This window comes from Aristolochia californica, unplaced genomic scaffold (assembly GCF_029961685.1).
Source record: "Aristolochia californica isolate CCGP_79_NKW_82.1479 unplaced genomic scaffold, dmAriCali1.0.hap1 SCAF_7, whole genome shotgun sequence".
Classification (NCBI taxonomy): Eukaryota; Viridiplantae; Streptophyta; class Magnoliopsida; order Piperales; family Aristolochiaceae; genus Aristolochia; species Aristolochia californica.
Genome location: NW_027182268.1, coordinates 40,912,273 through 40,927,608, shown reverse-complemented (window position 1 = coordinate 40,927,608; position 15,336 = coordinate 40,912,273). Strand labels below are relative to the sequence as shown.

At 36.0% G+C, this 15,336-nt stretch overlaps 2 protein-coding genes across 2 annotated transcripts; one reads left to right on the top strand and one right to left on the bottom strand.

Moving 5' to 3' along the window:
• Nucleotides 1–949: 949 nt before the first annotated feature.
• Nucleotides 950–10,341, bottom strand: LOC137936038 (ubiquitin-conjugating enzyme E2 28-like). The gene is made up of 5 exons (XM_068780546.1): nt 10,240–10,341; nt 9,510–9,601; nt 2,562–2,689; nt 1,466–1,570; nt 950–1,357 (listed from the first exon to the last, which is right to left on the bottom strand). Exons 2-5 carry the CDS (start codon nt 9,577–9,579, stop codon nt 1,214–1,216), a joined length of 447 nt encoding a protein of 148 aa, XP_068636647.1. The 5' UTR covers nt 9,580–9,601; nt 10,240–10,341; the 3' UTR covers nt 950–1,213.
• Nucleotides 10,342–11,938: 1,597 nt separating this feature from the next.
• Nucleotides 11,939–15,297, top strand: LOC137937160 (uncharacterized protein At3g52155, chloroplastic). Its single transcript, XM_068782243.1, has 5 exons — nt 11,939–12,203; nt 13,578–13,677; nt 13,971–14,150; nt 14,323–14,440; nt 14,769–15,297. Exons 1-5 carry the CDS (start codon nt 11,954–11,956, stop codon nt 14,835–14,837), a joined length of 717 nt encoding a protein of 238 aa, XP_068638344.1. The 5' UTR covers nt 11,939–11,953; the 3' UTR covers nt 14,838–15,297.
• The last annotated feature ends 39 nt before the right edge of the window (nt 15,298–15,336 follow it).

Genomic DNA, 15,336 nt, shown 5'->3' with positions numbered 1-15,336 from the left:
AGAAACAAGAAATCCGCAACCTACTGAACAAAAAATGGTGTCTTAAAGCTATGATCAGCTACTGCTGTATTGGACCAAAATAATCAATCTTTTACCATGTAACATTGTAGAGAGATGACAAAAGGCAATATATGCGTTAGCTTTTTTTGAGATTCCTCGTGGCTCGACCCATTTGTTGGCTTCTCAACTTCCCCAGTTTGGCATTTTGTGCTCCACTTTCTTCCAACTACCCCCATTACGATGCTCCACGGGAGTAACGCTCTATGCACTATTAAAGGGAGTGCCTCGATTTATTATACTCTACAACTAACATCGGAAACGATCAAGTACAGTCATTTGCTTGGTACCAGAACTGTTAGTGAAAAAGAGTGCTCTTAAAATAAGGGATAAATCTGGTTTTTTTTTTTTTTTTTTTCTCTTCTGGTCGGAAAGAGCCGCGCCTCGACGCCAGAAGAGAAACCTCTCCTCCCATACAAAATAGAAGAGGCGAGGAAGGAGCTTCCCAGCTATACGAAGTTTTCAAACTGCTCAAGTCGACCATGCTTTACCTTCCATGTTTTAGCACATGAAACCACAACCGAGGCCTGTTGAAACTGGTTCAACTGGCCAATCTTAAACCCTACGTCGACAACACTAATCCCACTCTAAATGCTACTAGGCAATATATAGTCAAACGCTTGTGTTAAGTACATTTCAATTAGAAGCGGGAATGACAACCCTAAGAAAAGAACAGCATAGAGTTCTTCCACTTTTTTCTCCAACTTTTCCCCGCGGATCTAATTATAGTTGGAAAACAAAAAACAGGAGGAAGCTTTATTCGAGCTTCTATAGAAAATCATTTTTGCAGGGCTTTTTTATTCTCTCCATCCTCCATGGGAGCAGTCCGCTTAAAACCACGCTACCATTTTTTATGGCATGGGTTGAACTCCATCTTAGCAAGATTCGAACGAGTCAAATTAGGAACTCAGCTCATACCAGGATCTATTAATTACACATTTCATAAAATCTACAATGCATCACTGCCACGCCATATAAAAAGTAACCTGAGTTCCAGAAAAGGAAGACCACTACGATCTTGAAGTCACATACTTCTTGTCCAAGCTAACGGGAAAGGAGAGAATTTCAAGTCGCTATATCTATTTTACCTTTTATTTACTGGTATATTCAGCAGAATTATAATATTACCCAACATACGAAGCATGAGGAAAGCTGCCTAACCCATCGCATATTTCTGGGTCCAGGATCGTGCAGTTGATTCATACTTGGCCCTGTCAGTCTTGTACATCTGAGCAATCTCGGGCACCAATGGATCATCTGGGTTTGGATCAGTTAGCAGCGAGCAGATAGACAGTAGGACCTGTAAAGCATGCATCCAAAGATGATCAACACCTTCAATTAGGATCATATATCCAAAGATGAGCAATGAAAATAATAAAAAAACCGTGTTAACAAAAGACATAATCACCTTGGATATTGTCAATGCAGGACTCCACTGCTCTTTTAGAATGTCAAGGCAGATGCTACCATTGCTGTTGATATTAGGATGAAAAACTTTGGTACGAAAAGCCACCTGGATCATCAATAGTCCTCCAAGGTAAACATCCAATTATAAAGAGTATAATTTCCACTTTTCTGAGCTATTAGTTATAAACCGTTCTGTTTGCTCATGTACACAGAACAGATTCATTTTCTCCCTTTTTTTTTTCTCTGTTCTATTTGAGGCATACCCACACTTCTTATGGAATAAGAAAAATGCATGTAAGCCAATTTCCCGTATCAAGAAAATAGTATTTGGGCATTTTGCAACAATCTTGATCAATACAATATGCAGGAAAGTAAAGCAATGCTCAAGAGTTCCTTTATAACCTCGAGTCTCGTTTTTTAAGACAGAAAAGAAACAAACAAAAAAGTGAAGGAGGTCTTCAAAAGACTTTCTTTCTTTTTTTCTTTCTTTCTTGTCTTTACTATCTTCCAAAATCAAGCACAAGAGTTTTCACAGCCTTGACCATCACTATGATGATTGGTCAATGTATAGTTGGCAAAAGTTAAATTGGCCAATCTTGCTTGAGTTTTCTCTCAACACATTCTTCTCTTTTTCAAATTTTCCATTTTCTTCTAAATTTCACATCATAATAAGTAATATGAAATGATGAAGATAGAATTGTAAAACAAAACAAGAGAGAGGAAAGTAAAGTCAGCTAACACACGCATTAAAATCTACATTCAACAATACAATAAATTTCAGTTGGTCGAGATGCATACATATATTATAAATCATCGTCAAGGTGACATTTAGAGAGCTGTTCTATAATACTTTTCATTGAAGAATCATGTCTTTCTGAAACCAAGTCCTTAAAAATCCAACTCAATTTATTAAAGAGTTATCTTAAGCTATCTTAGTCACATTATTTTTTTTTCTTTTTGAATGTTGAAACCCTTTTACCCTGGTGACACTTGAACCAAAGACTTGAATCCCCTCCAAGTGACCATTACGCCAATGCAAGAGTAATTAACCAAAAAAACAAAAAAACAGACTCATTCATACACAGAGGAATAGATACCTTAGGAGGCTTGAATGGATAATCTGGAGGGAAGTGAATAGTCACCAGAAACACACCACCTGCAAAAGGACTATCTGCAGGACCCATAATAGTCGCTTGCCAGTGGAACATATCGTCAGCAACTGGACCTATATCAATGGAAAAAATTATTCAAATACTAAAAAAAATATGAACAGAGATATTTTCCCTTTCACCAGAAACGGAAACGGATACATCTACACCTGGTAGTTTTATAACAGATGTTTTATGACTATTTCTTGGAGACAAGTGACACATGTATGAATTCTCAAATATGAATCAAAAGCAAAATAGAGAAGGATTGAACAGCTATTATGATGATACATCATGATCTTATAAAATCAATCCATTTCTCGTTATTATAAAAAAAAAATGATGACAATCATGATCCAAAAGCATATGACTTCAATTTCATACATATACATCTAAATTTGTTTACACATGTTAGCACAAGCAACAGAGCCTGTTCAACAATAGCCAGATTCCAAAGATAGAAATGCTATATATATACATAAAATGGAAAATAAAAGAATGGAAAGAGAAGTTTTCTAAGCCTTCTATGAAATGCTAAAGAAAATGCCACAAGAGACCATTTAGGGATCTGCCAGAAACAAACAACAAAAAAGAGAAGTTAAATCAAATCTTGGTTTGCTTTTAATATATTACCACTTTTATCCAAAACAATAAGAGAAATTAACAACACTTGTTTTTGTGAAGCAGTTATTGCATAGCTAATTACTGCAATTTATTAGTTAATAGCATTTCAGATAGACAGACCAAAGAAGGTGTTTCCAAGAATCATGTTATCATTTGGGACTCTTATCCCCTTCCTTTTTGAGGCTTGAGGATTTTCCTTTCCCTCTCCTTTGTATTGTTTAATTTTTCATTTTGCAATAGAATTTCTCATTCGCGGGATCTAAAAATAAAACTATTACTGAATAATATATTCTTATGCCTAATTAAACAACTTGGTCAAACCAAATATCTAAAACTTTTTCATTGTTAACCTTCAGCATTTTAAAACATATAAATATTTGTGTCACCAAAAATACATACAAATATATGCTTCACATGACATTTTAGACAAGTTCTAATGAAGTTCAGAAAATGTATCCAATAAGTTATATGAGATTCAGAAAAGTTGTTTCCTACCCTAACAGTCTTCGGTTACTAGGAAACAAATAAACATAGTGCTGAAACTATATGACAGAAGTCAATTCCATCTTTAACAATGTTAAAGATCTGGTTTAACTAGTTACACCAGACAGCTCAATTAAGTTTTTCAGAATCGGTGGTTCATCATCTAAAACTCCAGACAGGCTTTTCTTAGCACACTGAGAACAGAGAATACACAAGATACCAAAGTACTGAAAATGGTATAATGGGTACAGGACCCTAGAACCAGAAGAACATCCAAAATCAATTTGTCATAGTTTTTTGGCATGGCTTGCCATGTGGCCAATAAATAAGTTCAATGAATAGATCCAAAACCTTTTGTACATTTGGGCTTTATGATTTTCAGGTATGCTAACTTTAATTTCAAATTTTACATGACTGTTACCCAATCATACAACATTTAACCAGGTAAATTTCCTCATCCAATTGAAAAAGTAAGATTAGCCTCTATCAGATATAAAAAACACTGTTCAGTCTAACTGATTCTGATTTTTTTTTTTTTTGAGAGAGCCATTTTTAATAAGCCAAAGCTAAAAGAAATGCCAAGCCACTAAAAGGTGGGCTCTTTTAACAAAAGATTGAAGGTTCACCCCTTAGCCAAAGAATCAGCCATATAATTAGCAGAACAGGGAATACTGAACAATTTCTGATATATCCTTTAGAAGCTAAATCTTGAAACTCGTGAAACATGTGCTAATGCCTCCGTGGGGAACCCAACTCATTCTTGCACCAATATGACCACTTCCAAGTCAACTTCAACATCTAAGGATCCACTAATGTTCATACTTGAAAAAAGAAAGAAAAAAAGGAAAAGGATACACTAATGTTTGAGTGAAATATTTTGAAACCTTGGAAAAGAGGTAGAAGCTCAGCATAGTAGAATCAGTCAGACTAATAGCACATGCAAAAGAAACAACCAAAGAGACATCAAGGAATCAGAAAGCCCACCGATGCCCACAAGCCCAGGGTAGCCCATTGAGCACCCATCAAAATTTAGCTTTATGCAGCCAAAAGGGGAAGGATTCCACTCAACCAGCTCCTTATGCATGTAGACCAAAAGAGAGCTAACAAGCTTTGAATTGTTTTTTTTTTAAATAAAGACATCCAGGGAGATCATTGAAATCTTAAGTGCATGCACCCAAAAAATTATTTGAAGAGAACCTTTTTAATGACGACGCTGGTAAGATGGCTGCTCTTACATTTATTTATTTTTACTTTCGGCTGCTCTTACCTTGAAAGTGCCTCCCAATTCTTTCCAGCCAAATTCCAGAAGGGATATAAGCAGGATAAGCTCTCCAAATGTTTTTATCCTCTAGGGAAGGAAATGAAGGTTCACAGAGAAATGATTTCTCTAAAAGAGTGGGGAAAGCCAAACACTTTTCACACTTGCACAGATAGTGCACCAAACTCTCCAAGTATAGGGAAAATCAAGAAGTCAAATAATCAGTTGTCTCATCAGTGCCCCAAAACTTGCAAAAGCTACTGTTGGTAGCGGCATCACCTCCCCTAAGGTTGTCAAAATTGAGAATCCTCCCAATCAGAGAGCACTTCATATGAGGAAGAAAACTTTCGAAGTTGCACAGAGGCACCAAGCAATTGAAGCTTCATGAGTGGATAAGCTGGATTAGAAAGGTAAAGTAGCAAGAAGAGACTGAAAACACCCCACTTGGAGAGCTGACCCGATAAGCTTATTTGAGTATCTTCTTTGTATGAATAATCTGTCCAAAGTATCTTCAGACCACGACAATCTGAAATTAAAACATAAAAAAAAAAAACCCCTCCAAAGTCATGAGAAGTTTGCCACTTCTAAAGATTCTTCGTCATTGAGATGTCTACATATGTGGTTCCAGCCACATCTATTATCACTACATGGAAGAGCTTCAGCACTAACATGGAGGGGTTAGCATCATTGTTGTAGACCAAAGTGTAGGTACTAGAAAGAGGAAGATCACCCATCCACCAGTCTAGCCAAAATTTCATTGTAAAGTCATACCCAAAGTAAAATCTGACACCAGAAAGGAATGGTGCAGCAAACCAATATTACCCCTTGGGACCTCTCTAAGCCACCAAGAGAAATTTCAAGTCTCAAAACCAGTTAAAAAGAAGAGCTCTACTCACTTTGTGGATGCTCCACACTCCAAAGCCCCCAAACTTCTCAGTCTTGCACGTATCCTCCCATTTCATGATGGTGTTTGAACCCATCCAAAGCCCTGAACCATAAGAATCTTGTAATAACCTCAACCATCTTTCAGACACTGGCTAGGCAAGGGAAAAATAACATACAATAAGAGAAGATACCAAAAGTGAAGAGTTTATGAGGGTGTGCCTTCCCACCTGAGAAAGTCTTCATTTCCATAAAGAAAGGCATTTCTCTCAAGATTTTCAAGCAAAGGAGTTGATAGAGTTATCAGAACCGCGATAAAAGAGGAAGGGCAACCCATCAATAGTAATCTCTCTCTCAAGGTCTCCTTTCCTTTATAAAAGCTTGAATTTTACTTTTTACTTGAATTTAAGTTTCATTTGCTTTTATAGTATCAGAGCCATGATGATTCAAGGCTAAGGAAGAATGCTTCTATAAGGAAGCGAGCTATGCAAGCTAACGGGATAAAGATGAAATTAGAACATATTAAATGAGTTAAGTCCATCAGGTGTTCATGTATGAAGGGCATTCTTTTATTTTTCTCTTTTCTTTATCATATGGAACATCACCCAAGTCACGTTGGGGTTAATGTTGTGTTGCCAATGGAGGCATGAAAGGCTAGTATTCCCTTTTAAATTGTTGACAGACGTGTATGATAAAGATAAAAAGACAAATATAAGAAAGACCTTCCCGGGAGTTCTGGATATTGTGACTAACCAATTTTAATTGTTCTAATCACCTCTAAGTCCTTAACAGTTTGCTTATAGAACATCTTGACAAAATGAGTTTTTAAGAGATAAAGGTTCAATGAAAAATTCTCAATTGGTAGAATTTAATTTACATAAAAAATTAAATGACTAGACAATTCCGTTGATTAAACTCAATATTTTGAAAAAACATCTCAAGGTCTCACTAATACTAGTTGCCATAAGATGAAAATTAATTATAATTTAAATAATGCAGCCATATGTAGCGATTCTCATTGTCTCCCTATTGACTTTTTTTTTTTTTGTAAAAGATGTATTAATAAAACAGAAGAAAATTACAAAGTTTGAGGGAGCATTTCCCTTACAACCAGAGATTGTAGGGTAGCTCCCTGCCTAGCAAGTACATCTGCCGTTGAATTTGCGGATCTCGGAATGTGGGTCCAACAACAAGAAACAATCGAGGTAATATCTAAAATTTTCTTAAATGTATCCCAATGTCTCCACGGAGGAGAAGACAATCTCTCACACCATCCAATCACCACTTTAGAATCCCCTTCAACATGGAGGGGCCCACTACATCTTTCTTTGAAAACACGAAGACCGGAGAGGAGAGCCTGTAACTCTGCATTCGTAGAATCAGAAATTCCAAGGGGGCCCGCATATATGAAGAGTTGATTACCAGAATGATCTGAAATTACTCCACCATAACCGGAGATACCAGGGTTGCCAAGAGATAAACCATCAAAATTTAGCTTGAGATAACCAGGAGCTGGAGGAGTCCATTCTTGCATGACAAGTCATTTAAGGGACACACCATTTCTTAGAATTATGTCCATTACAGGCATCACTAGTCAAGGAATAGTAGGACATATTCACGATGCCCCTACATTCTTTCCCTTTAAATCTAGTCCACAAACTAGATTCCTCAATGAATCAAAAATTGTCTTTCATAACAAAAAGAAAAATCAATTACTTAAACGAAGAAATTTTTTATCTGACTATTGAACAAAGGTTTGCCGTCCCTGAAATCAAATATTAGATAACTCTATTACAACAACAATTCACTACAAAAATTTGCAGTGACATTCCTACAACTTTTTGTAAATAGGAAAAAACATATTGTTTCTTTACGTTATATTCATAATTTTTATGAAAAAAAAAATCCTACAAAAGCTCGTCCAAGCCAAATGAAAAAGGAATATGTAGATCTCTGTAAACAATAAATTCAAACTTTGTTGGAAAAAGGATTAATCAGAAAATCCTATTCTCCATGGAGTTGTATAGCTTTTTATGTCAATAGAAATGCTGAGAAAGTGCGAGGAGTTTCTCGATTATAAAGAAGTCTAGAATTTTGTGCTAGATTTGGATAGTAATCTGAAATGCAATTAAAACTACCCAAAAAAAATTTAATTGACTTTTATCTCTAATTTCATCGAGGAATTTAGATGCGAATACAATTGATCTACTAATAGGAATAATTGTTCCTTTATGAAAATCATGTCCCAAAAATCTTATAGAAGTTTAGGGTTTAGGATCCCCCCCCTCTCTCTCTCTCTTGTTATTCCAAAGCTACATTACTAAATAAACTTTAAAAAAAAATGCCTCAGAAATATCATACACAATGTCTTTTATTTTGTTTGCTCCATACACAAAGGCAACTTTTAACAGCAAAAAGAGATGCCCTATCTCCCAGAGCTGTTACTTGCGTTTTTCAAGTCCACACTGCTATGTGAGCAAACCAATTACCCCTTTGAACAATCAGATAAAGCCGAGCATCTTCCTGAATCTTTTATAGTATCCATTACGCTTCACAAAGAAGTTTCCTCAGCACGTAAGCATGCACCATAGTTGTTATATAATTACAAAGCTACACCTACCCATGTTCACACTTCCATCTTTTTTTTTTTTCAACAGAACTTTGGTCCTTTTTCAGATACTTCGATTTTATGTATGTTGAAATAGGACGAGACCAAAACAACTGTTGACATAGATTGCAACTTCAGTTTCCAATATTTGTTAGAATCTAAGCAGATATCTCACACCTCCATTTTTCCTTCAGAGATGGAGCATCAGAACAACTCCAACTCTGCTGAAAATTGGGAAAAGAGGGCAGAAGGCAAAAATACAAGAGAGCTTATATGATTTGGAAGGTATGCTATCGATAAAGTATGATATCTTCGCACATCACGTCATTTCACTAAATTTTTGAGAAAAAAAAGGGTCTAACATACTTAAATGCGAATTTAATAAAATTGGTACAATTTCCTTCTTTAATCAGCCTTTCAAATTTTTACTGACGAGCTTAATCCTATCAATCAAGGTCAAGATTCCATAGATTACATGGAAATTTAAATTTTGATTTGAAACGTTATTTTTTTTTCCTATGATGAAGAAAAAGTTAGTATTTCAGACAGGAAAACTAAAAGCACAGCAATTACAAGTAACTAAAATTAGGCAAAAAGCCTCAGCTTAGTATTTAAGCAGAAGCCTTTTTCCTAACGAGAAGGGTAAAGAATGCTGTCAACAAACTATATGCATAGCTAAACATAGACATTAATCAAATAAAAAAAAGGTAAATAAATAAACAGCACAACAGTCATCAGGGCCCTGATCATCGACTTTTCCAAAAAATAAAATAAAATAAAAATAATAATCAGGGCCCTGAAGGCACCTTTTTGTTTCAAAACTCCAAAGTAATAATGTGAGTATAATAAAGTTTGGGGTGAGAAGCAACGTTTCTGACATATAGAATGGAAGCAAATCCACAAATAAAGCACTTGGTATGCTGAGAGCAAAGAAAAAACTCTACAGGTAAGAACTAATATTCTGTGGTTGCAAATATTATACAGAAATGAATATTCACCAATTCACCAAATAACATAGAGAAAATGCAATGGTTGGACGAACCAGCGCTACAAGAGGTAGGGGGGTCCTTCTGCAGATCCTTTAGCTCCTTCGTAATTCGTTTCGAAGCCATGAGAACTTAATCAGAACCAGCCCTGCATGATTGTAAAAACTCATGAACTTGTAAAATAAAACCAGCAGCCGGTATATCCACCTAAACGACGATAAGAGTGACATGCACGGACAACACGAAGGACGGCATGCACGGACTACAGGAGAAAACACAATTATAGGGCAAATTTTTAGAGGAATTTAAAAGCATTTACAGAACAAAATAAAAGAAACAAATAAAAATTGCGTAGCCTGCAGACATAGAGAAGTCGACACACATAAACTCGTTTATACTCCTCTCCATCCTAGCTCAACATGAAATTCGTGATCGATTGACAGAGAAAAAAAAAAAGCAACAGTTAAAGATTAGCTATTTTCCCGTCCAAACCCTTCGACTGAAACTGATAATCAACAAACGGAACTACAGTTCAGACAAACGTAGAAGATCAGAACGCGAAACAAAGAGACAAACAGAAGTACAAAGAGTCTACATACGATCTTCTTCTTCACGGTGGCACGGACGAAGAACAACATGACCCAAGATCGTTCAAAAAAATTAAAAAAAAACACACCGACACGTACACAATATAAGAAGAAACTAACACCATTGCCTCCAAAATCTAGCATAGAGAAATTTTTGAAAGAAATCAAAGCGATCCGGGTGTGACTTCTCAGTTCTTACCTCGGCTCGGTGTCTAGGGTTTTATTATTTTCTTATGCTTGCTGTGCCAGGATGGAAGGAACTGGCCTTACTTCGCGTTCGGGACAATTTAAAGGCACGACGGAGGTGTTATTCTGCGCGCATTAACTATTTGAGATAATTCCACGTAGGATTCTCAGTCACTCGCAATTAGAATTACGAGTAGGAAATAAGAATAACTACTAGGAGGAAAAGTCGGGCCCACAAGGTTGAAATGTGTTCCAATAATATCGCGAGTATTTTAAGCAACCTTACGGGTTTCTATCGCGAAAGAAAAACGCTATGGTACCTTTTATAGAGGTGGCATCGAGCGAGCTTATCCGGTTTCGAGCTTAACCGGGTTTGAACTCTTAAGATCTCAGCTGGGTTCGAAATTTAACCTATATTTAAAATAAAAAAATTATAAAAATAATTAAAGAAATAACAAATACTTCTTTCAATAGTATTTATTCTATTGACAAACAACGATATTAAATATTGAGAGACCCAAAAGGGTTGAACTATCGATCGTCTTTGAGGTTTGAGGTAAATAAGACTAACTATCAGCCAATTAAGGGAATCGATGAGAGCAATTAGAATCGTGGATATTTTCGTAAAAAAATTATGCTAACGAATCGGCTCACGAGCTAACAGGCCAAGTTTGAAAAATCTTGAGTTTAGCTTGTTATACTTAACAAGCCTTATTTCAAGTTTGAGTAAAACTCAAATAGTTTATGAGTCAGTTTGGCTTGGTACCACCCTACTTGTTAGTTTGGGACTCCTCCTTTTGTCCTAATTTTTCAATAAGACAAGGTTCAAGGATTTCTTTGAAGAATCGGTGAAATTATTTGTTTGGGTTTAGGTTTTGTGGGTTTGTTTTGAATTATAGTACTTGCTCTCTTTCACTATTTATTTTCAAATGTCTTACCACATATTTATAGAGGTTCACTATTTGAATTTTATCTTTTTATAATGTAATATCTTGTTTCTGTATTTTCCAGGAAACATTGGAAAGATATTTTTAGTAGAAATATGTTTTTAAGAACCACAGATCACAGATTACTAAACAGATCACAGATTTCGTATAATTTTTTTTTGGAATAAACATTTGATAATTGATATTTTAATACTTTAAGCACGAGTAAAATTTTCGTGTTAATTTTGTATTTGATATTTTATTTTATCCACTTAATTTTTTCTTCAAAAAATTATATGTAATTTCCTCGTAAGTCACTAATAAGATTTAATCTGACAATTCATTGAAAATGTGTAGTATCGAAAAATTAATTTTTAATTATTTTTTGGGATATAAATTTCCGACCCGACCCGAGGGCACTAACAAGTCCTAATTAGGGTTGGGTTTTCAACAAATACTAGGATTTGAAATAATGGCATCCAAAGCGTCATTTTTGAATATTTTTAGTGTTTCTACCTCTTGAAATTAAACATCAAATCAATATGATTACTGGCATTCATATTTCAACATTTTGAATCATTTTGTTACCCATATGAACTGGGTTTTCATGTTTAAATTTTTTATTCAAGAACTCAGACTTTAAAAGGAAGCGTATTTGATCAAATATTTCTTCGTCTTCTCACCGTCGATCGCCGTGACTCAATCGAGCTGTGTCACGTGGCCTAACTTTTGAGTCCATATCTTTACTAGTCATAGTAGTCTTTGCAAAACGAATAGCATCTTGAAAATTGTTATCTCGGTATGAAGGGAGTCCTGAAGAACTGCAGCATTGCTATTTCCTCCCCTCTTTTTCTCTCAAAATTGTTCTATTCTTCTCGTTTTTGTCTACGTCCCAAGATACCTCTGAATCGAAGAAGGCCTGTGGCCTCTGCCGCTCGATCGCTCGTCATTGAGACGTCGGAAGATGAAACTGTGGCCAAGTCCAAGGTTACTCGTCGTTTGATTCTACTCCGTCATGCTGATAGCTCCTGGAGTGATCGAACTTTAAGAGGTATAGGGCAATATTACGGTTCAGTTTGTTAATTTATTTTTATGTCCTTCCTTGGTTTGTGAAGTTTGTTTTGTTCAGGGAATATCCTAGCTCTGCTTGTTTGTGAAATTACAAAGTGAATTTGAGAGTTTAGGTGAAGGTTTAATGTCTGGAATCGTGGCCTCTGGTTCTGGTGTTCTGCGGTTCCCTATCGTGGCCTCGTGTTTTTTTTTTTTTTCACTTATATTTTCGTTTTGGGTAAGTGGCCGATTTATATTTAATTATTTGTTCTCTCTCAAGCTTCTACCTTTTGAAAAAGCTTTTTTGTTTTTTTAGAATGCCCTGAAAGTGATGTAGTCGTCAAGTTTGAAATAGAGTATTTGAACTGGTTTGACAACGGATTGATAAACCTCAGTGTTGATGGGAATTTTGGCTCATTTTTTCTTAAAAATAAGATGTTTTGGGGTAATATTTCTGAAGTTCCCCTTTTTTCTTTTTAAATGCACTAAGCATGAATTCTAGATGTAGGATATGTCTCCATCTCGTAACTATTTGTCATTAGTTTTGAGTGTTTACCATGATCTGTTATATAACCTGTTCAAAGTTATGCTTTCTTAATGATATGTTTAGTGCGTGCATGGGATTGTTTTTTTTCTGAGTTATAAAGAGTATATGTCTTCTCCCCTTGCTGAACTTCTTACTCTGGCGGTCGATCTATGTCTCTCTAATCTATGTTCATTTCTTTGTTCTTTCTTGTTTTTACAGTATAGTTGTTATCCATCTAAATGTTGGACGACATCGTTTAAATAGCTCAGAGATAAAAATGGGAGGCCAGGTTTGGTGGTGTTGTGGGACATCGATCATTAACACACAGGAACAGAAAAAAATCTAAAAACAAGAAGCAAGTTTTGGCCTTTGAATCCACATTAAATAGCTAAAGGCCTTCCCTATATTATAAACTTAATGTTCTTATATTACACATTGGTTCTCTCTGCTTGTGTAGGCCTTGCCTATACAAAGGAACAACAACGAAATCCCACTAGTATTGCAGGAATATGAGTCACGTGCCTGGCCAAATTCCTTGGGCTTGATAAGTTTATGTTTTTCAATATGAGGAAATTCATCTTAAAACCCCTTTATGTATGTTATGCAGCTGCATAAGAGAACATTAAGGTTCTGATACTCCAAAAATGTGGAGTTCCCATTTTACTTGGAGTGGTAAGAATAGTCATTCGTTTCTTATGCAATGTATGTTAGAGTTGGCTGCAAGGACTCTCCACTATTCTGCTTTATCATTAGTCATCTCATTGCATGGTTGCTTGTTTTCAAGTCCTTACTTTACCACTTCTATCATTGTCAAATGATACTAACAACTACAATTTTTTTGGTGTACAGATCATGATCGCCCTCTAAGTAAAACTGGCCGTGCTGATGCTATAAGTGTTTCTCGCAAACTTGAACAGATGGGTTGGGTTCCTGAACTTATTCTATCTAGGTTAGAATATTTTAGTGGGTAATCCTGGACTTTTATTACTCACTGTTTTCTATTTTCTCGCTTTTCTTTTTCTGCATACAAAGGAAGGAGCTTACTGCAGCAATTCTGAAAGAGTTATCAAGAAGCTCACGAGTTCTTTCTTATTTCGGAATAAATTTTTGTAACTTACCATTTCTTTGTAATTTCAATTAATTGTGATGAGAAAAAACTTCAGTTCATTGTGTGACATGTGCATTACACCTTAAGATTACTGCAAATTCTACTGTTAAAAATGCCCTTAAACTATGGTGCAGTGATGCTGTGCGCACAAAGGAAACACTTAAAATCATGCAGGAGCATGTTCAAGGTTTCTTAGAAGCTGAAGTGCATTTCGTTGCTAGCTTTTATTCCATTGCAGCCATGGATGGACAGACTGCCGAGCATCTCCAAGATGCTGTGTGTGAATATTCTAGGGATGACACACTTACAGTCATGTAAGTCATTTTTAAGTTTCAATGTATTTGTAGTAAGCAGGTAGATTCAAGACGAAGTAAATATTGCCAGTCCATTTGCAGCTGTAGCTTTCCTTTACTTTTAAATGTGTCAAGTGTTTTGAATGTGAACAGCAACCAACATTCAATATTCTGTGAATTTTATGCTTCACAGGTGCATGGGGCACAATAGAGGCTGGGAAGAGGCAGCATCCGTGTTTTCTGGTTCTCCAGTAGAACTGAAGACATGCAATGCAGCATTACTAGAGGCGACAGGAAAATCCTGGGATGAGGTCGGGATTAGTTCTTATGAATAGATTTATGATAGATATCTTTAGTCATAAATACAATTTGCAGGAGCCACCATCACCCCATTCTTTGCCAGATCACATAGTTGCTGATATGGCAGAAGTTGTGGTGGTTTCACCTCCTATGGTCATTATGTGAAGAAAACAGATATTTGTCATACAATTAGAGCAGTCTGCAGTCTCTTCTGGCATAAATTTGGGTCTGTGCTTAATATTTTTCTATATTATTATAACTTAAACAGTGTTAATATCGTTTCTCTCTCCTCTGTTTCTAATCTTTCTCAGCATCGTGGCTGTTTATATCCAAATGCAGGCATTCACATCTGCAGGGCTCGGTGGTTGGGAGCTCCATGCCATTGTCAAGCCTGATAAAATTCAATGAGATGTTATTTTTCTGAATGTACATTCAACTCCACCCTGCTGAAATGTTTTGTGATCAGGCAACTCTCCCGTGAGAGCCTCTGGACTGTACCTATTAATATCAGATTATGTGAGTCTCATCATCATTGGAGCATTAGCCATTCTGCTCAGAAGCTAAGAAAAGGGGAAGGGCAACTATTTGTCTTGGTTTTGTTTCGTACAGGACTGGGTTGAACTGTAATCTCTGTGCTGCAAGACTCAGAAGACCGACTTACGTGCATACTGGCCCAGCATCTTTACCTTTGTAAATTTTGTAGGCAAGTTTCAATTAATGAATCTAATTGATCTGACTTGATTAGTCGGATGTCTCGAGGTCAATAGAACTCAATAACCTTGCAGAAATGGTGCCTTATTTTGGAGTTTAAGTCTCTATTATTTAGGGAAAGCCGACATATTAACTGTGTTTCTGTCATTTAGGGGTCAACTGCAATAGTTGCTGAGTGCTTTTATTTAAGTCGCTG